General features: G+C 54.4%; 2 protein-coding genes across 4 annotated transcripts; one reads left to right on the top strand and one right to left on the bottom strand.

Annotated features, from left to right (window-relative positions):
• Positions 1 to 607: 607 nt before the first annotated feature.
• On the top strand, positions 608 to 10,010 carry TIMM44 (translocase of inner mitochondrial membrane 44). The gene is made up of 13 exons (XM_061355897.1): positions 608 to 723; positions 1,605 to 1,712; positions 2,195 to 2,365; positions 2,798 to 2,878; positions 3,763 to 3,912; positions 4,563 to 4,702; positions 5,112 to 5,197; positions 6,180 to 6,272; positions 6,715 to 6,839; positions 7,435 to 7,485; positions 7,902 to 7,991; positions 8,460 to 8,570; positions 9,348 to 10,010. The coding sequence occupies exons 1-13, from the start codon at positions 694 to 696 to the stop codon at positions 9,465 to 9,467; spliced, it is 1,356 nt and encodes a 451-aa protein (XP_061211881.1). The 5' UTR covers positions 608 to 693; the 3' UTR covers positions 9,468 to 10,010.
• A 1,820-nt stretch (positions 10,011 to 11,830) lies between these two features.
• Positions 11,831 to 18,453, bottom strand: DUS3L (dihydrouridine synthase 3 like). 3 transcript variants are annotated; one of them, XM_061355901.1, is made up of 13 exons: positions 18,388 to 18,453; positions 17,991 to 18,288; positions 16,763 to 17,347; positions 16,255 to 16,296; positions 16,007 to 16,159; positions 15,610 to 15,726; positions 15,204 to 15,269; positions 15,017 to 15,127; positions 14,486 to 14,582; positions 13,927 to 14,002; positions 13,460 to 13,648; positions 13,252 to 13,380; positions 11,832 to 11,994 (listed from the first exon to the last, which is right to left on the bottom strand). In XM_061355901.1, the coding sequence occupies exons 1-13, from the start codon at positions 18,435 to 18,437 to the stop codon at positions 11,922 to 11,924; spliced, it is 1,986 nt and encodes a 661-aa protein (XP_061211885.1). In that variant the 5' UTR covers positions 18,438 to 18,453; the 3' UTR covers positions 11,832 to 11,921. The 3 variants fall into 3 exon arrangements, with proteins under 3 accessions (XP_061211883.1, XP_061211885.1, XP_061211882.1); XM_061355898.1 differs by lacking the exon at positions 13,460 to 13,648; XM_061355899.1 differs by lacking the exons at positions 13,460 to 13,648; positions 15,204 to 15,269 and having other exon boundaries at positions 11,831 to 11,994.
• Positions 18,454 to 26,985: the final 8,532 nt, after the last annotated feature.

Raw genomic sequence — 26,985 nt, forward strand, 5'->3', positions numbered from 1 at the left:
GAACTGAAAAGGGATTTAAAACAACTCCTTATCGTGGAGGTTTCCAGGTCCCAGACAGGGTGAGGTGCAGAAGGGGGAATATTTCACCTTCTGCAACAAACACGTTTTTAACAACACAAATAGCAGAAGTGGGTCTTCTTGAGAGGGAATTATTTTGCCAGGAGTGATGAAGCTTTATGTCCAAGACAGGATGGAGTGGTTTGGGTTGGAAGGGACCTTAAAGCCACAGCTTCTCTGGGCACCCTGTGCCAGTGCCTCAGCACCCTCACAGGGAAGAGCTTCTGCCTAAGAGCTCAGCTCCGTCTCCCCTCGGGCAGGTTCAAGCCATTCCCCTTGGCCTGTCCCTACAGGCCCTTGTCCCAAGCCCCTCTCCAGGTTTCCTGCAGCCCCTTTAGGCACTGGAGCTGCTCTAAGGTCTCCCCTTCAGGAGCCTTCTCTTCTCCAGGCTGCCCCAGCCCAGCTCTCTCAGCCTGGCTCCAGAGCAGAGCTGCTCCAGCTCTGGCAGCAGCTCCATGGCCCTGCTCTGGGCCCGCCAGCCCCGCACTCAGCGCTCCGAGCCGGGGGGAGCTCCCCCGGGCCGTTCCGTCCGGAACAGCCGCCTCCCTCCGCGCCTCCCGCCCCGCTGCACGTGGGCAGCGCGCTCCATGACGTCACTGCGCGGCGCCGCCCGAAGGTCACACGCTGCGCTGGAAGATGGCGGCGGCGGCGGCCGGCGGCTGTCGGGTGAGAGCGGGGCCGGGACCGCCTCCGCGGGGGCTCGGTTCGGCTCCGCTGCTGAGGCGAGGGGTGCCGGGAGGCAGCGCTGGGCCGCGGCACCGAGCCGGGGGTGCCCTGAGGGGAGCGCGGAGCTGAGCGCCCTGGGCCGCGCGGGGAGTGATCGGCGCGGCCAGTGCCGTGGTCCGGTTACCGGTTACCGGCTTCCGCCTCCCTTCCCGCCCCTGTTCCGGCCTGCCCGAGGGTCTGTCAGGCCCGTAGTGAGGGCTGCGGTGCGGGTGGAACCGGGCCATGGCTCCTCTGTTGCCGTTCAGAGCAGAGCCAGCCCAGGCCGCTGGAGCCCGGCTCTACCGCGCTCTTGCCAAGCTGAAATGCGCACAGGTTTCGCCGCGGTGTTGAGCTGAATGCAGAGGTTGTGGCTTTAAAAGCCGCTGTGTGTTGCGATGGGCTGTGGAGGTGGGTGGTGGTTTCTGCCTGAAGTTTAAACTTCGGTAGGGGAGACTGAGCTGAGCTCTTAGGCAGAAGCTCTTCCCTGTGAGGGTGCTGAGGCGCTGGCACAGGGTGCCCAGAGAAGCTGTGGCTGCCCCATCCCTGGCAGTGTTCAAGGCCAGGTTGGACACAGGGGCTTGGAGCAAGCTGCTCCAGTGGAAGGGGTCCCTGCCTGTGGCAGGGGTTGGAACTGGAGGAGCTTTGAGGTCCCTCCTAACCCACCCCAGGCTGGGATGCTGTGATTTTACAATCAGCCTCCAGTGTTTCTTGGCAGCACTTGGGATGTTTTCCCAGCAGCACAGTCAATGCTGTCTGTTTGCGGTGTTCTTTCTTTTCTTCTTGGGCTCTTTTGGGTTTCTGTCCTCTTGCATTGTACACCAGACCTTACATTTTTGTTGCAGAAATGTCTCATCAATGGCATATGGCTGATATCCAGAAGATACCCAGTTCCTGCAGTCCCCAGGGGTACAGTGTATGGCATGAGCCCGCCTGGTTTAGAGGCCCATCAGGTTGGTTAACAGCTGATTTCTTCTTATTTCAGGTCAAAAGTGCTTCCTCATTAGAGCACTGATCTGTTCGATTGGGATGGATCTCTGAGAAGCACCGGTTGTAGGTTGAAAGCTTCTACTTGTTAAGATGTATTTGATCAAGGAATATTGTAGTAACTGAGTCCAAGTGACAGAGTTCAGGCGTGATGCTCTGGTAACTTCATCGACCAAGTTATTTAACTAACCTCTGGAGTTAAGCTTCCCCTGGAGAAGCATCTTTGCTAATGGCTGTGCAGATGTGCTTCCCAGGGCATTAGAACTGTGTTGAACATTGGCTCTTGAGGTTAAGCTGCTGCTTTTTTAAGGTGGCTTTGTATTCCCCACAACATTTACTCTGTTAGAAGTGATTCAGTGCCTGGCTTAAGTAAATCTACCTGCTGGCTTTGTCTCTTGTCTGATTTAATGTCTCGTTGGATCCTACAACATGGAATGCTTTTCTTTAGTCCAGATGCTACTCTGCGGGAGGAAGAAAGGGTTTTATATCAGGGTTTGTGGAGAACATCAAACAGGAATTAGCGAAAAACAAGGAGATGAAAGAAAGCATTAAGAAATTCCGAGATGAAGCTAAAAAGCTGGAAGAATCTGACGCTCTTCGAGAAGCAAGGAGGAAATATGTAAGTCAGAAATCCCTTTGGTGCTTTCATTGCCCACTCACTGAGCTGTTACCATTGTGAATGTAGATTTGAATCTGTGTGCAGATGACCTGAATTCGGTATGTCTGTTCTCATGGGAAGTTCTGCTTGGCTGGAAATACTGGGATTAAGTGGAAAATCCTTCCAGCAGCCCCTTCACTGGACTTCCCAAATAATGAGCAGATGAAAGGACGAGGCATTAGAACTTAAACCCTTATTTTGCAGCCTTTGAAGAACTATAAACAGCACAAGTTGCATAAATGAACCTCTGATGGTAGTTCCTCAAGGAGGATGCTTCCTGTGGTGGAGCCCTTTTGCTTTCAGTGACAGCATTAAGGGGCTGTGCTGTGTGCTAAACTGGGCTTGAGTATTTTCCATTCTCAGTTTCCTGCAGCCTGTTTTTTTTCCCGACAGAAAACCATTGAATCTGAAACAGTGAAGACCTCTGAAGTGATTAAAAAGAAACTTGGAGAAATAACTGGGACAGTGAAAGAGGTAAAAAGCAGCTGTGAAAGAAGTCGGTCCCCCTGTTCTGCTCCTTCACTCTCCATCTGTGTAAATCTGCTTTGGTGTGGCTTAGCTGCTGCAGTTATGAGCTGGACATAAAACTCTTTGCTGAGGGGGACATAACTGGTATCTGGTCAGTGCTGTTGAAGGTGCTGTGAGCATCTTCATCAGCCAAATTCCATTGATAACCAGGGAAAACCATTTGGTAGTGGCACCCTGTCATTTCTCTTCCTCTGAAGCTGTGGCTTGTGACCCATCCAGGGTTGGTTGCCTGTTGCTGGTGACAATTCCAGGATCCCTGAGGATCTGACATGTGCCAGTGCAGAACAAAAGGGCAACCAGCTACTGGCAGAGTCCTTTTAACCTCTTGCATACAGGGTCCTGGCTCTAAACACAGCTGAAGTGGTGGATATGAAGGTGTGGGATTGAGAAGAGTGTTTCCTGATTGTGCAGCAAGAGTTGAATAGCAGAGAGCCATTTCCACTGCTCCTGTACCTGCTCTGAAAAAGCACCTGATTGATTCAAGGGGAAGGGCTTGGCTATCTTAATGCTGGCATCATTGGTCATTCTCGTTGATATCAAGGCAAAAAAGAGTTAAAACCTCTGGGTAGCAGCTATTACAAATGTGTGTGGTCCCATGAACAGCCCAGTCTGTTCTGCAAAGAGGTGTTGGACAATGCTGCAGTGCCAAGCCATAGTGTCCCAGCCAGTCTCCCCTGTGACATGTAGCTGTGCGCTCACTGTAGGTTGGGTTAGTTTTGTCCTGTGTGAATGCTAAATACCTCCTAATGCCCAAAGAGGAGTTAGTCAATATCAGTTTCCACCAGTTTCACCTGACCTGAGCTTTTCTTTCATGTTGTGTTTTCTTGCAGAGCTTGGATGAGGTCAGTAGGAGTGATATTGGCCGGAAGATAAAGGAAGGTGTGGAAGGAGCAGCAAAAACAGCAAAGCAGTCTGCAGAGTCAGTGACAAAAGGAGGGGAGAAACTGGGCAGGACAGCAGCCTTCAAAGTTATTTCTCAGGTACCTGTCGGCTGTAAGCTTTAACTGTCCAAGGCTGCGTGGTGACCTCAGAGCAGCCTTCCAGTATCTGAAGGGGGCTACAGGGATGCTGGAGGGGGCTCGTCATCAGGGTCTGTAGTGAAAGGACAAGGGGTGATGGGTTCAAACTGAAACAGGGGAAGTTCAGGTTGGAGATAAGGCAGAAGCTCTTCCCTGTGAGGGTGCTGAGGCGCTGGCACAGGGTGCACAGAGAAGCTGTGGCTGCCCCATCCCTGGCAGTGCTCAAGGCCAGGTTGGACACAGGGGCTTGGAGCAAGCTGCTCTAGGGGAAGGGATCCCTGCCCATGGCAGGGGTTGGAGCTGGATGAGCTTTAAGGTCCTTTCCAATCCAAAGCATTCTATGATTCTACTATATGGGACTTTTTTCTTCAGGTAGATCCAGTACAACCATCCAGTTGGTGTTCTAGACTGTTGACTTCTTAAGCAGAAGGCCTTGGTACTGGTGTGCATGCCAGTAGGCATCAGCAGAGAAGCATTTGGTGACTAAGGGAGAGGAGAATAACCTGTGGCCTCTTTATGTATTTATTTCTTCCTTCAGCAGAAGTGAATTTCAGTTTCTGGGGAATGGGGGGAAACAGTAAATCAACCTAATGGGGATGTTGTCCTTTCAGGGAGTAGAAACAGTCAAGAAGGAGATAGATGAAAGTGTTTTAGGACAGACCGGTCCTTACAAACGCCCAGAGCGCCTACGGAAAAGAACAGAGTTCTCAGGAGAGAGTATTAAAGAGGAGCGAATATTTGAGGCTAATGAGTAAGTATGGGGTGCATTTAGGGTGATATGGGATGGCTGTGGGGTGAGGCCTGACCTGGCAGCACAGGTAGGTCTAAGAGCAGATTTCCCTCAGAAGCTGCTGATCCTGGACCTTGCAATAGCAAAACTGGGCACTTAAAATGCTAAAGTGGGTGCACAAGGTTCTGATGTGAACTCCTGACTGCCCTGTGTGCCCTCTTTCCTCAGTCCTAACATCTTGCTGTTGAATTACATTTGGCAGCACTAAGTCTGAGCTCCTTTGCTTCCTCTGCTGCCTGGCCACACTAAGCCATGTTTCTGTGGTGTGTCAGCTTCAGTGATGCTGCATTGATACTCCTCAGGATGTTCTTATTCTCACTCAGTTGTAAGTTACTTGCTCACAAGCACCCCTGTCTTGTGTCCCTTCTAGGGAGGCCATGGGTGTGGTGCTGCACAAAGACTCAAAATGGTATCAGCAGTGGAAAGATTTCAAGGACAACAACGTGGTCTTCAATAGTAAGTGTTCCAAAGACAATGGAAAAGCACCTTACTTTCCCAGTTGTGATTCTTGCTGGGTTGGATCTCCTACCGTCTGTGCAACCAGGCTCAACGTGATGCTCCATCTATGTTTGGGCCCCTCTTCAGTCAGGGTTGGTTTTGATCAGTCCCTGCTCCCTGCAGGTACCAAATCCTGCTTTCAGCACTGCTTAAGGAGCTGAACTCTCTTCTGTTTTCCATTGTTTCCTAGTCAGATTCCCTCTGGCACTGGGAAGAGGCCAGGGCACTCATGCATGCATGTCAGCAGGGAGAGGGCAGGTCGCTTCTTCCTGACCTTGAGCTTGTGATGAGGAAAGATCTTGTATTGAGTGAGCGGGTTTCTGGAACCTGTGGAACTTTGCCTTCTGCCTGGCTTTAAGGCAAACCCTGAACTTACTGAATGTTCTTCCCTTTGAGGGTGGCCAGGCCCTGGCACAGGGTGCCCAGAGAAGCTGTGGCTGCCCCATCCCTGGCAGTGTTCAAGGCCAGGTTGGACCCAGGGGCTTGGAGCAGCCTGCTCCAGTGGAAGGGGTTGGAACTGGATGAGCTTTAAGGTTCCAACTCAAATCATGCTGTGATTTTGTGATCTATTCTTGACACACAGCCCCAGTTAAACTTTCTGGTGTTGGTTCCACATCTTGCTACCCCTTGTAGCAGACTGAATCAAGGCTGTAAGGAGGCTGTTACTGGTGTGAGCAAGTCTGGTGTATTTTCTACCTGCAAATCTGAACAGAAGGTCCAGAGTTTCTGGCAGCTGAAGTCAGAGAAAGCATCATTCTCCTCATTACGGTTATTGGTAGTTAAGAACATTGCAGGAAGATGAGGAGAAAAGAAACTTTGGGAGTGGATAGCTGTTAATCACTGAAGTGGTTTAGAAGGGAAGCAGTGGGTTTGCTCTGCAGTCCACTTCATGTTGTTTCTTAGTGAAGGACACTGCTGCTCACAGCTCCTCTCCTTCCAGGGTTCTTTGAGATGAAGATGAAGTATGATGAGAGTGATAACGCATTCATTCGAGCTTCCAGAGCCGTCACAGACAAAGTCACAGACTTAATAGGTAACATTTCACCCTTGCTCTGGAAGAGCATCACTGGCCTCAGCTCTGCTCTGGTGCCTGCTACTGCTCCAGGTGTTCCTAAGGCCAGGTTGGACGGGGCTTGGAGCAATCTACTCTACTGGAAGGTGTCCCTGCCCATGGCAGGGTTTGGAACTCCATGAGCTTTAAGGCCCCTTCCAACACAAACCATGCCATGATTCCATGATTCTGGAGCTTTACAGCAGTTGGCATGGATCATTTCCCAGTATCATGTAGTGGCAGGCTGCTGCTGGATCAGACGTTGCAGTGCCATGACAAGTGCTTGTATGGGATAAAGCTGAAGCTTACCTTTAAACCACAGATTGTCCCAAGTGCCTCCTCCTTCCCTCTGTTGTCTCCCCAAACGCCTTTCCCTTGTTCCCTGTGGCAGTTGTCCCACCGGTCTCACTGAGTTGTTTTTCAGGTGGGTTGTTCTCGAAGACAGAAATGTCAGAGGTTTTGACAGAGATACTCAAAGTGGATCCATCCTTTGACAAAGACCGGTTCTTAAAGCAGTGCGAGTTTGATATAATCCCCAATGTCCTCGAGGTGAGGAGGGGCTGCAGTGTGATGCATGGCAGGGGGTTGGAACTGGATGATCTTAAGGTCCTTTCCAGCCCAAACCATTCTGTGAATGAACAGCACTGGGCAAATGGTGCTATCAAATATTGATAAGGGAAGGAATTTGGTGTGTAGGTACTACTGGGTTCTTAAGTGGTCTGTGGCTGCTTGGGAAGAGAGGAGGTCATGAGAAATGGTCCTAGTCAAGGAAGTTCTGTGGAACTTCATGTTTTTAAGGACCACTCAGGACAGCACTGCTGAAGGCTGTGACTTCAGGTGTAATGGATATAGTTCCTTTCATTGTAACAGTCCGTCAGGAAAGACAGAGTGAAAGGAGTGGAATTGAAGCACAGCAGAAATGGGTTGGGATTTGTATGAGCTGGAAAATCTGAGGCTTGAAGAGAGGAAGAAGCTAAGAGAGAGCAATGATCTCATCCTAAAACAGTGCAGGGAATGATTGTATCTCACTTAATACATGCTAACACACCTGTAGAAGTGTTTATGATGCTTCTAGTCATGAGGCAGCATTATAGGATGAGCTAAAGGGAAAAATATTCCTATTTTATTCCATTTCCTCTTTCAGTCTATGATGTCTGGAGAGCTTGATGTCCTCAAAGACTGGTGCTATGAAGCGGTGAGTAGAGCTACTCAGACTGTCTGGAAAGGTGATGATTCTCCCTTATAAGTAGGTGTATTGTGCCACCTTTGCTTGCAAGCTGTTGTATCTGTGATGTTGCTTACCTGCTTTGTGCAGCTGCTTCCCCAGGGAACATATAGAAAACACTAATGCAGTCACGTATATGGGCAGGAGTTCTGGAATAGTCTGGCTGTGAGCTGAAGGGTGGGGGTTTTAGTGAGCCTTTGGTTCTGTGAAGCCCAGAGCATCTGCTGTAGCTGTTTGATGCTTGGCAAGACCTCTGTGTTCAGCATATCTGCAAAAACCTGGCTTTCATTGTCATTGCTGGTGGTTCTCTGTAAGCAGAAAATGCCTTTTTCTTTGTGACAGAACAAATTCAAACGTGTAACACAAGTTTGTTGCTTCGTTCATAGACTTACAGTCAGCTTGCTCATCCCATCCAGCAAGCCAAAGCCATGGGGCTCCAGTTCCACTCCAGGATTCTGGACATTGACAACATTGATGTGAGTGCCCTTTCCTATGTTTCACTGTGGGGGGGGGATGAATTAGAAACTCATGACCTGAGGAGGGGTTTTCTTCTTTGCTCTGACTTAAGTTGGAGGTAGTTACTGGCTGGGTTACCCAAAAAGTAACTCCAGAATTCCTGAAGAACAACATCCTCTGGAGCATTCTGCATCCCCACAAAGAGAGGCAGGAAGAGAATTATATGTTATAAGAGCACAGCTTTGGGAAACAAACCTCAATTCTCCATCGTCTCTGCACTGCAGTTAAGAAGTTCTTTTAAATACTGAATGGAGTGACATTAGAATTGAGGAGAAGGTATAACCTGATTGGAAAACCCAGGTGCAGCTCTGGAGAGGGTGGGATTGTCAGTGTTAGCCGTGTCAGGCCAGAGCAGTGGTGTTAAATACTTGATGTTCTTACCCTAATCTGCAGGAATTGTTCCCTGATGGAATTTTCTTCCATTGCAGCTGGCCATGGGGAAGATGATGGAGCAGGGACCAGTTTTAATCATCACTTTCCAGGCTCAGGTCGTGCTGGTAATTAAGAACCAGGAAGGGGAAGTGGTGGAAGGTGACCCGGTAAGGAATGCTCTCAGCTGGAGGTCCTTTCTCTCTTAATCCCCTGTTAATCATCCTGGGTGCTAGGATTCATCTTGGTGCATCTGGAGCAGGTGGTGTCACACATACTGCATTGACTGGTAGGAATAATACTGCACCTTGTGGGTTAGGTCCTTGGTGCAGCTCAGTGTGGGCTGTTTCTTCCTGTCAGACTCTCAAAGTGTTAAACCCCATTAACTGAGCATTAAGTAGCTCCCTGCCTGCAGTTATCACCATGAGTTCTGCTCCTCTGGGACAGAACTGAACTCTCCTGCTGTACACTGAAACTCCATCCCAGAGCTTCCACCTGATCCTGGTCTGTTCTTTCCTTCACAAAGGGCGTTATAAGAGGAGAGCACAAAGATGCTTGGCAGACAGGGTGGGAGCTGGAGTCAGCTCATTTGCAGGGGATGGAGAAAATGACTGCCTTAATACATGCATTTAATAAAGACCAGGCTTTTTGAGACCGCTGTCTCTAGTCCAGGCTCTAAGGGGTTGGAACTGGATGATCTTAAGGTCCTTCCCAACCCAAACCATTCTATGGTTCTGAGTTGGAGTTCTTAATTCTGAGTTTGGAGATCAAAGTTTTATCTGTTCCTGGCTGTAACGTTTCCAGTCGCTGTCCTTACTCAGCACCTTCAGGCTTAGAACCAGAGAGCAAACCCATGAGGACAGTCTCTGGAGGAGGCTGGAGCCTGTCCCCATCGGGTGAGGTCTCTGAGCATCCCGCAGGCTCTAACAGCAGGATTTCCCTTCCAGGACAAGGTGCTGCGGATGCTGTACGTGTGGGCACTCTGCAGAGACCAGGACGAGCTCAACCCCTACGCTGCATGGAGGCTACTGGACATTTCCTCATCGAGCACTGAGCAGGTTCTCTGAGGACAGTGGCAACCCAGGGGCTTCCTGTACCTCTCTGGAAGTGGCTCCATCTCTGCACTCGCACCCGGCTGCTGTGGGATGGACTGTGGAGGAGGGAAAGAGGCTGGACTGGTTCCTTTGGCAAGAGGGGGCTGTTCTGTGTGCCCTCATTGTGCCAATCCCAGTCATGAACTGGACGAGTACCTGCCTTCTGCTTTGCTGTGGCACTGTAAGGGTGTAGGGAGATGGCCAGTGAAAGGTCTGAGACACGAGCAGCTGCTGTTGGCTCCTTTTTTAATCGTGGCTGAAGGAGGCTGCTTGACTCCTGTGTGTTTCCCAGTGCTTCCAGTGATGCACAGAGGTGGGTGTTGGAGAGTGAGACGTGCCAGGTCTAATTCCCATCTGCTGTCATCCTCTGGTGGCCTCAAGCATCCCCCAGAAGATCTCAGAGGTGCTTTTAAGGCACATTGGTCTTGGCTAACTCTTGTGGAGTCACGCCAAGAAGCCTTCTCTTGCTGCGGTGTCTTGCACTTTACCAAACCAAATACAATCAAGTTTGCATGTGGAGGGGTTGGCATCATCAGGCAGGTTCTTGAGGCTGATTGCAGTGATACCATTCATACAGCCACAGCTTTGCACTGGGAACGTTGGTTTGGGTGTTGTGTTCATTGTGTCCACTGGTACCACTCAGGAGCGCACAGCTGCCTTTCTGTGCTGGGTTAATGTGATGGTGTTGGGGGGGGACAGCAGGCAGGGTGCTAGGATGGTGCTCAGGGGTGGGGATGGACACAGCAGCAACACAGGAGTCAATAAAATGCAGTAAGAGGTAGAACATCACCTCTGGAGCTCAGGTATTTATTCCATGGGGTGAGAACAGAGGATGTGATACACACACCTCCTGTGTGAAGTGGGGCCTGAGCGTGGCTGTTGTCACCAGGGGGACTTGTGCTTCATTGGTGGCAATGGGAAGGTGTTGGGGGATGAGCTGCTGGTACCCTCACAGGAGACTGGGTTTGGGAGCTGTGATGTGGATCAGCTCCTCAACTGCATCTTTATGGGAAGCATCGTTGTGGGGGGAGAATACTGAGGGAACACGGAGTCAAAGAAGTGACCTGCTGCTGTGGTCTGCCCCTGCACAGAACAGGGTAATGGTGCAGGACAGCACTTCCTTGCCATTAAAGAATCATTCCCAGTTCTTCCTTCTCTTCCACGTGTCCAGATGAGTTCCTTTGAAGTGGAACCTCAGTTTGCTTCTGGCTCTTGGGATAATGAATTCTCCTGGGGGCTTATGTTTTATGTAATCACCAGCAGCAGACTCCTGGCAGTTTGGAGAGAGGAGCAGGAGGCTTTTCCATTGGTCTGGAATACTGCTCAGTGAGCTGTCAATTGGGCTCCAATGTTCAGTAGCACCAGGTAGGCCTGGGCTTGCTGGCCTGCTCAAAGGCATTGCTCTGTGTGTGGAGGGGTCTGGGCTGGTGCTGTGGAAGCTTCCAGAGCTGCTCCTATGTCTGTGGGTCTGTCCTGGCTCCCCCAGGGAAGGGGCAGGGCATCCCCCACCATTTCCTTCCCCACTGGTGGTGCCTCGGTGCCCCTCAGCAGCTCAGATGGGCTAAGAGGGGCTTTGGCACCTCCTGTACCATTTCCCAGTGTCCCCTGTGCTCCCTCCCTCCCCACACAGGCACAGTCATTAAATCTCTAACACCCCCCATTCCCTAAACTCTGCTTCCCCACACCTCTATGGTGTTAAGGGGGCCCTGGGGAACCCTCACAGGCTGAGTGCAAGTGCTTTATTATAGTCATTTTGAGGGCAAAAATGAAGTTTGGTTGAGCAGAACCATAGGGGGACCAGCTCCATCTGCACCTCTTTGTGCCACATGGTCAGTGCAGCTGTACCCATTGCCTGTGCTGCACTGTCTGGGGCACATGGAAGGTGCTGCAGTGTCACTAACCCCCTTCAAGCAATGCTGTCAGGTCCTTCAGTCTCCTGACAGGAAACAAGCAGCTGTAGATCCCCCTTGGAAGTGACTGTGCTTTCCCTGGGCTGTGCCTGCTGTTCCCTGGCTGGATCCTGCTCAACATCCCATCACGGGATGCTGGGGCTGTTGGCGCTTCACAGGCCCCCAGGGGGGCTGGGTTAGAACATCCCCTCCTTGCACTGGGAGGGTTTGGCACTACCAGAACCATCGTGGTAGGAAGAGGCCTCTCGCTGCTGCTCTGAGCACTGGGTGGTGTGGGGGAGTCGGGATAACTCCTGCTGGGAACCAGAGGCCAAAGATCCCTCCTGGTGACTTCACAGCTGGTTCTGTGTTAGTGAGGCTGCAGCACAACGTGGGGCAGGGACTGGGTGTGGAAGCAGCCACACTGCTACAAACGTCAAAGCTTTATTTCCTTTCAGAGCGCAGCTCCGGGAGCCTGGCCGCAGCATCCCGAGGCCTCCTCCTGACTCCAGGCCATGGGAAAGGGGCCTCCTCAGCCCTATCTGTAGGAATTGGCCTTGTGCTTCGGCAGGAAGGTGAAGTTGGGGGGCACGGGGCCCAGCAGCAGCTCGCTGGAAGACAAGAGTGAAACAGAGCAGGTGAGGTCTGTGCTCAGTGCAAGAGGCACCGGTACCCTGGGGGCTCTGCAGCGATGGTGAGTGCAGCCACAGGGGTCAAATAAGCCTGGAAATCACCCCCAGCCTCTGAGAAGCTCCTCCCCAGCCCTCACTGTGCTTGTGCAGAGCCAAACCCCTCTTAGTGCCAAAAAGCATTGGAGGGCAGCTCCTACAGTGATGGAAAGCAGTTCTCCCACGCTCAGATTTAGCCTGGCTTAAGACTAACAACTGTTTCACACGTTGCCTTTTTGGTGCAGTCATTCGCTTTATAGTCCAGGAGGTTTAACTTATTTCCTGGATGCTGCAGCATCACTAAAGCTTTCCATAAGCCATGTCAGAGTACCCCAGCAGGGCACAGCATTGCACAGCAAGAGCCTCAACCTCCGGTGCAAAACCAGAGCTAGAGAGCCCTGCTTCTGGTTAGTGTCTCCTTAAAATGAGCTTAAATGAATAAACCTCAACTACTCTAAGATGTTGGGGAGTTCTGGCTATAAATGGCACTGCAGAGACCAGAGGGGACATTGAGCAGCCTCATGTGGGAAGGTTCTGCTTGGAAAATGGCATTTAGAAGTGCTGATCAAAACCCACTGTGCTCGTAACGTGGCTTTAGGCAGCTGGTCCCAGTGCTAAGAGAACGGATGAGCATCAGCAAAGCCACAGAAGGCTGTAGCCAAGCTCTGGTTTTGCTCATCTGTTTCCATGAGCTGGGGAACAGCAGCTGCCTGCTCCAGCTCTCATTTTTGAGCCTGCAAAGACAGCTCAACCCAGTGCTGAGGACTTGGGGACGTGGGGAAAACGCGTTTCCTGCTCTCTGCTGCATGGACTCAGCTCATGGAAAAGGGGGAACGTGCTCAGCTCTCTCAGCCTGGGGATGGGAACAGGATGCGGGCCACAGGCAGAGCACGCAGGGATCTGAGCTGAAAGCCTGAGACACCCCATGGTTGTGCTTCCTCCCATGGCTCCTACGTGTGTCCTGGGATGCACAATGCGGCATGAGAGCGGTCAGCGAGAGGCACTGCAGGACCTGCTGAAGCTGATGCAGGGACTGGGAGAGCTCTACATGACAGCTCCAAACTCAGTTCAAGCCTTGAAGTAAAGCCCTGGTTTGACCCCTGCTGCTTCCTAAGCACCCCTCTGGAGGATGCACAGAATCACTGCAGGGCTCTGGGATGTCCCTTGCAGGAACTGAAATGAACTTTAGCGCTTTCTGACCTTATTCTGATCCAGTCATCCACGTTCTGGCTCGCCATCAGGGTCTCCAGGTAGTCTCTCCCCATGTAGTAGGGCGGCCGCTCATTAATCTTCTGAGGTAGGAATTCCAACAAGCCAACGGGAATGTACCTGCAATGGGACGCAATGCAACGGCAGCGTGTGCTGCGTGCAGGTGGGCCCAGGCTTCCCTCCCAGCTGGAGGCATCACCTGCACAGGAACGAGAGCCATTCCAGCAGGAACTTCCTGGTCTTCTCCACTCCCTGAGTATCGGAGCCCCAGTGCTCGAGGCCGTAGCTGGTGAAGTCCCTGAGGAGCTCGAATCTCTCACTGGAGGAGATATCCCAGTGCCTCTGTTCCTTGATTTCAGTGAAAAGCCACGGCTTGATGAGCGCCCCTCTGCAGCCAAGACCCCAGGGGCATCGTTACTGCCATGACCGATGCTCCTGAAGATGCCAACTCATTGAAGAGACCTGCCAGCACTTCTCTGCCAGCCCGGTTCCCAGTTTCAAACAGGAAGCTGCTGGATGCTCCCACAGATGGAAACAGGTTTGACCCATTTCCACAAAGGAGTTTCACCAAGAGGGAATTTCTCGTGGTTTGGCTTTAAAAGGATCTTTTTTTCTATCCCTTTTGGACTCCTGCAGCAACAGCAAAGGGGAAACCCAGGCACTTGCCTTGCAATCATGATTCCGGAGACTCCCGTCTGCATGGCTCGGTTCGCATCTTCATAAGACAGAATATCACCATTCCCTGTCCAGAAGGAAGGGAGAAGCCAGAGGTCAAAGTGATGTTAATCCAGGCATGGGATAAAGCTCAGAATGGACATGGGCTGCCCAAAGAGGCTCTGGGGCTCCTGTTTCTGAACCAGAAACGCCTCAGGGATGTATCAGATTCCTTTTCCTTGTAAGGGGAATGTCAGAGCCTTGTCCCCTCTTCCTCTGCCAGCTCCTACCCTGAAGGTTTAGCTGGGACTGTCTGTGCCATGGTGCCCATGGGGGAAAGCATCTGCTAAACCCCAAGTGGTTGGCGCCTGTTCCTTGTCCTCTGCTCAGTGCTCATCACACACAGCCCCAAGCACATGGGCCGATTAGCACAAGACTCCATCCTCATCATCACCAGCATCAGGGGTGCTCCAGCCTTTCCCCCAGGCCAAATGTCCTTGGGGGGGGGGGCTGGTTTGTTCCCTTAAGCTCAAACCTTCAGTCCACAAGAGCACACAACAGCATCACCTACCGAACAGAGGCATGGGGCTGGCTACTTGAGCACACTCTGCTATGTAGTCCCAGTCAGCGCTCCTGGTGTAGCGCTGCTCCCTGGAGCGGCCGTGGAGCTGGGGAGGGAAGTGACAGCGAGACCCTGTGGAATGCCAGGAGGAGGCAGAGAGGAGCAGGCTGGGGTAAGGGATCCCACCCCAGGAGGCAAAGGGAATACCCACTGTGGGCAGGATCTACCCATCCCCATGCACCCGAGATGGTCCCCATCACTTCCCAACCCTGCTGTAATGAGGCTTATTTGGGCGAAACCTCTGTTCCCAGAGCACTGCAAGGAACAGTCTCCCCTGTAATGGACACAAGGCTCAGGAGCATGCAGGAAGATGCTCCCTGCACCTCCACTTTAACCTGTTATTAGCAGGAAACACTAAAAGACAGGAGGCAGCTGGTCAAAGGTGCTTGAAAGCTGTGGGGCAGGGGAAGGTCACCCCCACGATGTGCTCTGGGACATGGAAGCAGAGCTCCCCAGGCACCGCAGCAAGGGTCCCTGTACCGTGACCAGGGCTGCTCCCCACTCCCGGAGCCTGGGGAGGAGTTTATGAGCCACGTTAATCTTCTCCTGCACCCCCGTCCGGATCTTCACGGTCAGCGGCACATCCAGCACCTGCACCACAGCAGAATGAGGCCGGGCTGGGGCAGGGGTGGGCCCCATGAGCTCCTCTCCCGCTGCCCGCACTCACCGAGTTCATCCCCCGGACAATCTGCTCGAACTTGTTGGACCGAGTCATCAGGGCACAGCCTCCTCCCTGCGGGGGACAAGGCGGCACAGGCAGGACTTGCTGCCTCCTTCCATAGGGAAGAAGCTCCTGGAGTTGCTCCATAGCAGCCCTCAGGGATGCAAGGAAGACTTGGAGCATCTCAAGACTTGGAGACAGGGGACTCTTCAATTAAAAACCCACAGCCCTTTTCCCTCCCAGCTTGGGCCAGAGACAGGCAACCCTCTCTGAACAGCTTATTCGCCTTCCTCCTGAAGCCCAGTGCCCATAAATGAACTGGGAGCTCTGGATCCTATCAGGTAGTGAGGAATGAGGCGAAAGACCAGCATTGAATGAAGGAAGCAAACCATGCCGCAGAACATCTTCTTACCTTCTTGTAGACCAGGTCAATGGGACACCCCACGTTGATGTCTACAAAGTCCACTTCAATTGTCTGGTTCAGGAGCTCTGCACATTTGGTCATCGTGTCTGGGAATGCTCCCTCCAGCTACCAAAGAGGGACAGGGACAGGGGCAGGAGCTGCAGCAGCAGCGCTGCTCCTCAGATGTGAGGTATCATCATGAGGGTGCTGAGGCCCTGGCACAGGGTGCCCCATCCCTGGCAGTGCTCAAGGCCAGGTTGGACACAGGGGCTTGGAGCAAGCTGCTCCAGTGGAAGGGGTCCCTGCCCGTGGCAGGGGTTGGAGCTGGAGGATCTTTAAGGTCCCTTCCACCCCAAGCCATCCCGTGATCTCCCACCCGTTTGGTTGTCAGAACGACAGCGCTCACCTGCACCCCAAAAATGTCTTCGGTGTGATGGCGTTTGAGGAGAGCCCACTCGGAGGCCTGGCCCTGCAGCAGGTTGGTGCACACGGCCATCTCCCCACAGGTGACATCTGCCCCCAGGCGCTTGCAGATCCTTCGGAAAGGGAGGTTACCGCACTGCAGGGGACATGCAGAGATGCTGTCAGCACCTCGGCTCTGTTCCAAACACGGTGACACCAACTTGTGAAGGATGGACAGAACTATCCACCTACCGTGGTCAGTGGAGCCAAGTAGAGCTTGCCTTGGATTTCCAGCTGGAAAACAAGGGCGGAGGAGCACGTTAGCAGAGCTGAACCAGCAGTGGTTAAACAGGAAGATCTCTGTTAGTGTTATCACTTGCCTTGGGTGAAACTCAGTGGGTAACCCAGGAAAACACCGTTTTGTTGGAGAACCTCAACTATTCCCTGAGACTCTACCATTTGGATACAAGAACCATAAACTTGAACCACTCAATCCTGCTCAGCTTGGGGAAACTCAAAGCAGTTACAGATAGAGAAGGATGCAAGACTGGGTAACGGAGGCAAGGATGGAGGTGATGAGGAGGAGAGACAGGAGGCAGTGCTCTGTGCAGTACCCTTCCAAGGACAACACCGAATCCCTGCATCCTTCCCCTCATGGTGGTTCCTAATGTGGTTCCCAGGCAGCTCTGTCCTTTGCCTGCCTCTCACCCGGTCTCTTATCAGGAACACAAGAGAGAGCAGCCCTCAATCAGATTCTCACCTTCTTCTTCTCACATGGCCGTGGTTTTATCACGTCTTCATCTGTCACTGAGCCCATTGTTTGGATGGAGGAAGCCTCCTCATCATCTGTGGGGCTGGGACTCTGCAAACCATCTGCTTTGGGATCTTCTCCCTGCTCTGCTAGCACAGGACAGGCGGGATCGTCCCCATGGCCCTCCTGGGGTGTTGTGCAGTTGGGCACCTCCTGCTCCCCTGCAGAGCACCCGGTGGCGTTGCCTCCCTTCCTGCCATCCCCACGGGGCTTGGCCAGAGCACGCAGGAACAACTCAGCCCTCTTGAAGCTGAACTTCCTCTTGCGCAGGCGGTGCTGGAGCTCCTTGGAGAGGCTGTTCCTCACCAGCGCCTTCCCCTCCCACTGCCCGGCCAGCTCCGTGTTGACGATGTTCCGGAAGCCGGCCCCGAGGTGGGCCTGGGCGAAGCGGCACGTGGCCCCGTACGCGCACTTGCCGAAGGTTTCGAAGAGGACGCAGCGGCGGCCCAGGTCCGGTGGCTTCAGGGCCATGTACTCACCAAGGTCGTGAAGGAACCGGCACCGCGGCCCGAAGCAGCACTTGTCTGCAGAGCCCTTCCAACAGGAACGAGGGGTGAAAACCTCTGCACAAGCACCTTCAAACCCTGCTGAGCTGAGTCTGCCCTGGCCCAGAGCTGCGCTGGGCACCCAAGGATGTGGGGGACCCCATGAGATGCTGCAGGAGGGCATTGATGCATCCAAATGGGGATCTCATAGTGGGATAGCTTGACTTGTCCTGCTCAGCTCATCCTGCCTCATCCCTCCCAGCCAGCACAGCCCCTACTGCCCAATCCCTGCCCCAGGGCAACTTCAGTGTGCTTAAAAAGGAATGGAGCCCCTGGGCAGGAAGGGATCATAGAATTATGGAATGGTTTGGGTTGGAAGGGACCTTAAAGCCCATCCAGTTCCAACCCCTGCCACGGGCAGGGACCTCTTCCACTGGAGCAGCTTGCTCCAAGCCCCTGTGTCCAACCTGGCCTTGAGCACTGCCAGGGATGGGGCAGCCACAGCTTCTCTGGGCACCCTGTGCCAGCGCCTCAGCACCCTCACAGGGAAGAGCTTCTGCCTTACATCCAACCTGAACGTCCCTGCTCCAGTGTGAACCCATCACCCCTTGTCCCATCGCTCCAGCCCTGATGAAGAACCCCTCTCCTGCATCCCAAACCCACATTCCCAGCGTGGCTCCCCCGTGCCCCACCTGCGTCACCGCCGGGCAGAGCCGGTTCTGCTCGTAGCAGTTGGGTTTCATGCAGGGTCTGCTCTTGTTCTGCCCCCGCGCCCGCTTCCGCCCCACGGGCTCCTTCTCCCCGGCTCCAGCATCCTCTCGGCTTTCCTCATCCCGGCCGCTGCCCTCTGCCTTCACCCGCTTGGCGGGGGGCTCGCCCTGGACGACGCCGACCTCCTCCTCCTCCTCCTGCTGCTGCTCTTCCTTCTTCTCCTCCTCCTCGCCGCGGTCCCGCAGGTACGCGTGGAACTGCTCCTTGGAGATGAGGAACCTGCCGAGCCCCAGCACCGTGAGGCCCCGCCGGGGTTCGGAGGGGCCGGGCACGTACCGGAGGGGTCAAGGGGGGACCCAGCCTTGGGCCCGCACTCACCGGGCTCGAACCGGCGCCACCCCCGGGCCCACCGGCACCACCGCCGCCATGCTGCCGCGCGTAGCGATGACGCAAGCGGCGCGCCGGGACCACGTGACGAGGGCGGGGCCTGGCGGGCGGTATAAAAGGGGCTGCTGAGGGGGTGAGGCCTCAGGGCGGCTCCGTGTCCGCCCGGGTGGGAGGTGGGGGTCTACCGGTGGTGAGCGGGAGGGAGGCATCGGGCAGGGGTTTAACCGGTAAATACAAGGTCCGGGTGCTCAGCCGGAGCTGTGGGGATGCGCATGTCCAAGCTCAACCTGGCAGAAGCGTGGGAGGGCTCCGTGCTCCCATGGGTAGAGCTGCGCTCCCTGCAGTGGATGGAAGGAGGAGGCCGCTCTGCCCCCGCTGCTGTGGGGTGCGTTCTGATGGGGGCTGTCGCCCGTTCCTGCTCTCCACATGGAGAAGCATCTCCCCTGTCCCCTCGAAGGGCCTTGGGGGCCTTCCCAGCTCCATCAGCACTGCCCTCTTCGTTCCCATGAGCGTGCTTCCAGCCCCGCACCCTGGTGCGAGAGGCGGCCGGTGCTAACGTGTGCTTTTTGCCTTTAGGTGCTGCTAGAGGCTGGTGAAGGGCAGCTCCGCTCGTGGCCTCGGGGCATGAGCCCCGTGTTGGGTGGGTTTATGAGCACAGGAGGGGGTGTTTGTGCACGTGGGGCTCTGGTTTCCCTGTGTTCCCGTTCCCTGCTGCCTCGGTGCTGTTCTCTCCGGGCTCTCCATCAGAAACGCCCCTTGGGAAGGGCTGGGAGCCGGGCAGGGCGCTTCTGCCGTTGCCAAGGGTGGGCAGGGTGGGTGATGGAGCCGGGCTGCTGCCGAGAGGAGCCTTGGGCTGCTGGGGTATTCGTTAGTTTGGAAGTGAAACCCGAGGAATGCAAAGTCCTGCTCCAAGCGTCGGCCTGGCTGAGGGCAGGAAGGGAGGAAACGAGGCCCTGGGGATTAATGAAGTGACTTCATTGCTGTTGTCGGAGGGCAATAGGCCTGAAGTCAGAGCGCTTGGGCTCGCTGCATCAGCTGAGGTCACAGACTTGTATCTGCTCCCCTCTGGGGGCAGCTTCATGAAGCTGGGCCTTGGGCGAACTTCCCAACAGATCCCATGGGATTGCTGGCTCCTCCTGGGCACTGAATCCCAGCCGGACACAGGCCAAGGTGCCAGGGGCTCAGCCACACGCAGCCAGGCAGCTTCATGTCCACCCGTGGCTGGTGCAGGATGCGGGTGAAGGATCTGGTCCAGAGAGGTGATGCTCTCGGTGGTGCTTCACCCCGTGCTGGTTTTGGGGCATTCTGAGGGTGGAAGAGGGGCTGGGGAGTGAGGAGCTGGGCGGCTTTCATGGGTGAGTGTGGTGCTTGGACCGCCGGAGCTCCCACCTCAGTCCCCTTCAGCAGCACGAAAGCAGCTTTGAAGCAAACCAATACCCAAGAAGTGACTGGGAAAGGCCAAGGAGGCAGGAAAGAAAGGAAAGGTTGGCTACAGGAAAGTGTGAGCTCTGTCACAGTGAGAACTAAGGCAGCTTCAACGTCCAAGTTAAACAAGCCACGTGTGCTAACGGCCCTGCCCCTTCCCCGCGCTCCAGCACCAAGGTTGGGATGTGTCAAGCCCTTGGTTCTGGCTACTCCATTTGTGAGCTGACAAATGAGGCTCTGCAGCAGCCCCCAGGTCCCCTCCGCAGCTGGGATGGAAACTTGGGCTGCTCACACTTGTCTGGATGCCTTCAGAGCAGTGCAGGAATGTTCCCTTTGCTGGGTCATCGTGGAAGGGGCAAAGGCCACAGGAGGCAGGTGGGGGATTGCTGCTGATGTGTGGGGCAGGGGAGCTGGAGCTGGAGGGGAGCTGCTGGGTCCTCTCCATCTTCTGCTCAAAACAAAACCCGTCCCTCGTGTCTGCTGTCTACTTCTTTAATCCAGTCTTGTTTTCCAGGCCCCGTGCAGCAGAACTCCCAGCCTTCAGCAAAGGAGACGATTCCCATTGCTCATAAATCTCCTATCAGGAAGCTGGTTCCAAGATGAAAGCTCAAACGTTTCCCCTCTCCAGTTTCATGCCTCAGCTCCCAGTTCCCTCCCAGCCGTAACCACCAGGTCTCGGTCTCCTCCCAGCAGCTCCATGGGGACACACGCTGGGGTCTCCGTACCCCCCCTCAGGACTCCCAAAGGTGCTGTGCCACATCTGCTCCTGTGATGGGATGCTTTGGCAACGGGCTGTGCTCCTCTAATGCTTGTAAAGGGCTGAGCCAGGCTGTGGGCAGGCAGTGCTGTGGTGGATTTAGACAAACAGCTCTTGCTGTAGTTCCCTTTAGGCCAGTTGAAGAGCTGCTCGGAGCGCTGACTGAGCCCTTGGCTAGGATGGAGCAGTTAAAGGTCACTATCTGGGCAAGGCCTGCGTGGTTCTGGGACGAGCTGTGGGTGTGCTGGAGCTCAGGCTCCGTTGTGGATCTCGCACTACCTATGGCAGGGATAACGTGTGCTCATAAACCATTGGATCTGCACCACCTCTGTGGGATGGGTGGGCAGGGATTCCCAGCGGAGGAGGGAGCGAGGGAAGGGAACGGCGGGGCCATGTGTGCTTGTGTGGAAGCGGTGGGAGCAGTGTGGGATCCTGAGCCTCTTGGCCGTGGCCCTCAGCCCTTCAGTAGGGAAGCTTGGAGAAGACCCCAGGCCTTTTCATCAGCCCCTGAAAGCAGCGGAAGCCAAAGCAGCAGTCACAGGAGAGGCTCGTTCCTTGGCAGGGGACAGGAGAGGCAGGATGTGGCTTCCCAGCGCTGCTTCTCCCATGCTGGGAGCTCTGAGGGGCTTCCACAGCAGCCTTTGACGTCCCTGCATGCTCTCAGGGCCGCTTTGGGGCAGCTCCTTGTGCTCCGGAGTGGGGACCTTCATCCCTGACCTCTCCCATTGCTCTTCCATGCGGGTTGGCTCTGCTGGGACTTGAGGGGAGCGGAGGATCTGGACTGGAAAGGAGCCCTCAAGCCGTTAGCTGGCCCCTTCCAGTGCCCTGCGCCACCAGATAAGCTCTGTTGTCCGCTTCTCAGTTGTGTTTTCACAGGGAACGGCACCGCTGAGGTTTCCTCCTGACATTTAACTCAGTCGGTAAGGGACAAACCCAACAAACATTCCCGTTTCGCTGGGACAGAGGCGCCAAGATCCTGCTGGGACTGAACGGTTTCATCATTTCCGAAGCAAAACGTTTGAGTTAGAAAAATAAGAAAGAAGAACTAAAAATGACACATTTTCAATGTTTTTCTAATTACTTTCTCTGTTTTGGCTGAAGCTATGGGCCCAATTTGGCCTCACTTCCCAAATAGCTTTAGAACCTTCCCAAGCTTCTATTCTGGTGTCTTTTCCCGTCATTGATGAATAAAGGCTTGATCTCTGCCCTGCTCACCAGTGGGGTGCGTGTCCCTGGTTACACCAGGGGCTTTCCTTGCAGGTTTGCTTCACTGGAGCAGGGCCTGGAGCCCAAGTGTGATGGGGAAGGGCTGAGGGACCTGGGGGCTTTCTGCTGCGCTCTGAGCTGCTGGCAGCTCTGCTCATGCTGTTGGAGGGGGAAGGACCAGCAGCACTGGGAGCAGCCGTTGGCTTCTCCCAACCAAGACCTTGGCAATGTCTGGGATGTGGGAAGTCCAGAAGGAAGCAAATGGGCTTTGGCTGAGGTGTGGGAGCTGAACGTGAGCTGTGCTACCAGAACTCGCTGTCCTGGGGGGCAGTGGGAGGTTGCAATGAGCGTTAACATTCCCCTTCCTGAACTGGGAAACTTCCGTCCCATTCAGTTCTCCTCCTCTGCCTCCATATCCCATCGCAGCAGGGGCTTACACACTTGGTTTCTAGGCTGGCTTGACACTGATGTGAGATTGCATCTCTGAACCAGTGCACGCTCCTTCCCGCTGCTGACAGCAGCTGAATCCTCTGGCTCATGTCAGCCGCGTTTGGCAGAGAGGAAATGTCTCCAAAGGGTGGAATTCCTGCAAGTTCCATAGGGATTTGGTAGCCAAATCCCTCTTGAAGGGAGGTCTTGGGTGGTGCCATCCGTGTACAGCTCCAAAGCACCTGCAGCTGGGAATATATCCCTGGGGGTGAATGAGGGAGAGGCAGCAAGAGCCTGCTGGTGGTGGCTTTGAGCTCCGAGGCAGGGCTGCTGACAGGAGCAGGTCTGTCCGGATGTGAGGCTGCTATCCCAGAGCTTTAAGAAGGAATACAAGGAGTGGGGTGCCCTGAGTGCTACTGATGCTTGATCCGTGCATCACCACAGATGCTCCATGGTTCCCGTTCCCTTCTCCAGCTCGGCCCTGGGCTCTCTGTCTCCTGCAGCCGCTTTTCCCGCTGCATCCCTGCAAACCATCGCTATTCACGCGCTTCATGGCAGGGCCTCCCAAGGGCTGCGGGAATGCGGAGCGCATCCAGCGCTGGAAGAGCCCTCCCGTGCGGGGTCAGGGAGCTGCGGGTTTGCCACGAGAGGGGGTTATGAGCCTGCGGGAGCCTCACTGGGTGCTGAGGGTGCTCCTGGGTCCTACCTGCGATGAGCATCACCCCCCAGCGGCACTGGTGTGTGCTCAGCATCCCTGGTGTGCCTTTATCTCACCGCGCAGGCTTTGCGGCAGCTTCATCCCCTTTTCCCCATGGAGGATGGCATGGCGCTGGATTGAGATGAGATAAGGCCTGGGAAGTGCTGGTGGATGGTCCCGTTCAGCAGATGTGGCAAACGGGGAGACAGGAGCCCGTGTGCCTGATGCAGGGGTTTGATCCCAGGTGGCCTCATGGGGGGAGACCTAAAGCAGAGAGCAGTTTTCCTGCAGCCTGGATAAGGCTTCACCCCCTCCCTCCTCTGCAGCCTGGCTCAATGCATCACTTGCCCTCAATGTGTTTCCCTGTGAGCTGCCTCCCCTGCCCCATTGCATCCCCTCCTTGGCACTGATGCAGCTCCTTGTGTGACTGCAGAGAACCAGTTTGTAGGACGGGTCTGGCTGCTCCCTGTTTCCTGGGACAGGGATATTCCCTTCGTAGGAAGGAACCTAACCCTAACCCTGATGTTGTGTTCTGGGGTCCGAGCCAGCAGAACTGGAGCTCGATCAACCTGGCATATTCTCCTCTACCTTCTGCTGCTGTAATAGAAAAGGCTCTAATTTCTCTTCCTGGATAGCTCCAAGTCATTGAGGTGGATCCATGTAGAAAGGGCTTAGAGACTTGTTTGCTTTCAGCTTGAAAACTGCCTGCAGCTGAGAGGCCTGGGCTTTATTCTGTTGTTTTCTGGGTTCTCTCTATTGCTTTCTTCCCCTGCTTTGCAGCCTTCATGCCCGCTGAAGTGCTTGAGCTTGGGTGTTTGGATATCTTCCCATGTGGGATATTCTCTCCCACCATCAGAGAAGGCAGGACAGAGGGAAGGAGCCCTCTCCCTTCTCTGAGGGGGAGAATGCTTCATGTTTGCTGGACTTAGAACTTTGGTACCCAGCTTGGTGATGGCTCTGCTCTTGTGAGCCCAAGGCTTTTTCAGCCAACAGAGCACATTAAAGCAAGGGCTCATCCATTGCTCAGTGGGCTCAAACCCCAGCCTGGCCCAGCAACAGTTCCCAAAGAAACCTCCCATTCCTGCCCTGAGGCCACTGCCAATGGCCCCAGCACAGCATTAAGTGTTTGGAGGCCATGTGGTGAACTGGACTGGCTCAGAAAGGGAGCACAGGTCTGAGCTGCTCCATCAGGTGTAGTTATAGTGGAACAGGAGCTGGAGACCCTCGGTTTTACTCAAAGACCTCTTTCTCCTCCTCTCTGCTGCAGTTTCTGGGTTCTTTTGGCTTCTGTGTTTAATGTGCTCCTGCTCCAGAGCTTTCCAGCCCTGCAGTTCCAGTGAAGGCCTGGTCTCATCTGGGATGCTGGGACAATAACTGGGTATTTGTCCTCCCAGCTCCATGGCCCTTTGCTCAGGATCTGAAGCCTTGGGAATGGGAGAGGTTCTGGGGGCATGGAATCAGGCCAGGTGCGTGCTGTGCAGTTCTCTGAGGTATCCCTCGTGGATGAGTAATGGCCCCAGCCCTCATCCATCAACGATAATTAGGTCCATTTCCTAAGGAGCCTTTGGACTGCTCAGGTGGGAGCTGAGAGGAAGATGGAGCACGTTGGCAACAAGCTCCCAGGAAAGGGAAGAACCAGGAGGCTCTTCCACAAGTGCTGGAGCTGGCTCCAGGGCAGGACACAGACCCCCCATTGCTGGATCCCCAAACATCAGGGACCCAAATACCTGCTCAGGAAGGAGAAAAGCCCCAAAGGATGAGAACTCTTGGGTGAAATCGGGTATGTTCTGTTCTTTGTGCTCTTCTGTGCTACTATGCCCAGTGCTGCGATCCTGACCTGGATTCTTGCCTCTGCCTCCCATAAACTGAGGGATCCGTGGCAACTCTTGTGATGGTTTTCCCTGAAGTGGCCGTGGTTTATTTTTCCTGGGAAAGGATTTGTTTTATTTGAAGCTATCAATGAAAACAGAACCTGGATCTCTTCCAGAGAGGCTGTCGGTTGGGTGAGCAGCTCCATTTATTTAGTTAGTTTCTGTTGCTTTTTATATTGCTGATGCATCATTAAGCCACATTCCAAGGAAGATGGGGAGGGGTTAGACTAAAGCAACTGTGTCTTTTGAAGTGCCCATTCATCTCCATTTATGCGAGGAAATTTGTTTTTCCAAAGGGCACAATTAAAACCTGTCCCACTCGACCCGGGTGGGAAGTTCTCCTCCACTCTTTGATTTAGTACCTTGACAAAATGGCCTGAATTGGGCTTTTCCTGTGATGTGGGGCTTGGTGAGTTGGTTTTTTACATTAGAGGTCTTGAAGCATCTCGCAGGGGGATGTTTGTGTCCCTGCATGAGCAGGCAGGCAGTAGCTCAGCACCGTTAACCTCTCTGCATGTTCTCGATGTTGGGCTTCAGGTCCTGGGTCTTTCAGCTCTTGTTCATCCCCAGCACCTCCTGGCCAAGGCTCAGACCCTAATTCATAGAATCAGGGAACAGGTTGGGTTGGAAGGGACCTTAAAGCTCATCCAGCTCCAACCACGGGCAGGGACCCCTTCCACTGGAGCAGCTTGCTCCAAGCCCCTGTGTCCAACCTGGCCTTGAGCACTGCCAGGGATGGGGCAGCCACAGCTTCTCTGGGCACCCTGTGCCAGCGCCTCAGCACCCTCACAGGGAAGAGCTTCTGCCTTATCTCTAACCTGAACTTCCCCTGTTTCATTCTGAACCCATCACCCCTTGTCCTATCACTGCAGTCCCTGAAGAGCCCCTCTCCAGCATCCTTGTAGCCCCCTTGTAGCCTGCTCTGAAGGCTGCTGATTCCTGCACTGCTGCTCACTGAGGTCCACAGGGCTCTGCAGCATATTCCCTCTTTGGAACCGAGCTTTGCTGCTGGCACTGAAGCCAAAGGGAATTGTTCTGCTGGTTGAGCACGTTGAATGGCTCAGCACAGGGTGTGAAGAGTGCGTGGGCCAGGGCTGGTGCCCAGCCAAGAGGGCAGCGCTGGGGCAGCAGCACTTGCACTGCTTTAGGCTTCTGTGGAAGGGATGCTGTAGCTTGTCAGGTTTGGGCACCCTGCTTTGAGCCCCTCTGTGCCCAGACAAGAAACCAGTGCCTCATGCAGCATAAGAATCAGTGTCCTGGTCCTCCAGGGCCTGCTTTATCCTCAGGACAGGTTAGTAGTGAGCCTGCCTTGCTGCTTGGGCTCTGGTGGGCTGGGACTCGGGCTGGCAAGCGTATTAACAGGAGCTGAGCTTTGTAATTCCTGGCACAGAAACTGCATTAATGGATTTGTTCAGTTCCCCTTTATCAGCCTTTCCAGCCTGCCTCTTATCTCCTTCCTTTGGGGAGGGCTGAGATGGGATTAAAAGAACGTGAAGGCCTGATAAATGGAGATAGACACTGGAGAGCTGGGGCAGAACAGTGCAGGTCCAGCGTGAAGACATGTGGAGAGCTTGCAGGGCTCATTGAAGGGACCCAGGCCCTGGGCTGGAGCTCAGGGAGCCCAGAGGGATGGGGCACAGGAGTCCTGGAGCCTCTTGGGCTGGGTGAAAGGGGGTTCATGTGAAGGCATCTGGCTCTTTGCTCCCTGCGAGTCCATCCCATGTGGCTGCATTGCTGACTCAGCAGTTTGCTGTGGCTCTCATGAGCATCTTGCCTGGGTGGAACCTTCCCAGTCCTGCAGAGTCACTGGTGCCTCCTGCAGCTAATGGAGCCACTTGGGTTATCTGTGCTCTTCTCCCCCCCAGAGGTGTCCTCTGACCTGTGGAGCATCACTCAGTGCCTGCAGAGGGCTCTGGATGGAGCTGGGACCTGGAGGAGAGAGACCAGTGGGATACGGCTGTATAAGGATGGAAAGGTTGGAAACTTCTCCAGGGTCTCATAAACACCTGAGGCTTCCAAGGGAGTGGAGCACAGGTCCTGTGGGAGCAGCTTGCTTTGCATGTGGAGCAATAGGATGAGAGCAACCTTTGTCCTGAATGCTGGGCAAGCTGGTGCCTCCTCCTTGGTTCCCCTCATAGGCTGAGGGGAGCTGTGTGCTTATGGAGGGGTTGGAGCAGCCCTGTTGTTGTTCTGGAAGCAAGGAG

The sequence above is a fragment of the Neopsephotus bourkii genome, unplaced genomic scaffold, assembly GCF_033783945.1.
Source record: "Neopsephotus bourkii isolate Nb327-2 ecotype Australia unplaced genomic scaffold, CSIRO-AGI_Nbou_v1 NB_838, whole genome shotgun sequence".
Taxonomy (NCBI): domain Eukaryota; kingdom Metazoa; phylum Chordata; class Aves; order Psittaciformes; family Psittacidae; genus Neopsephotus; species Neopsephotus bourkii.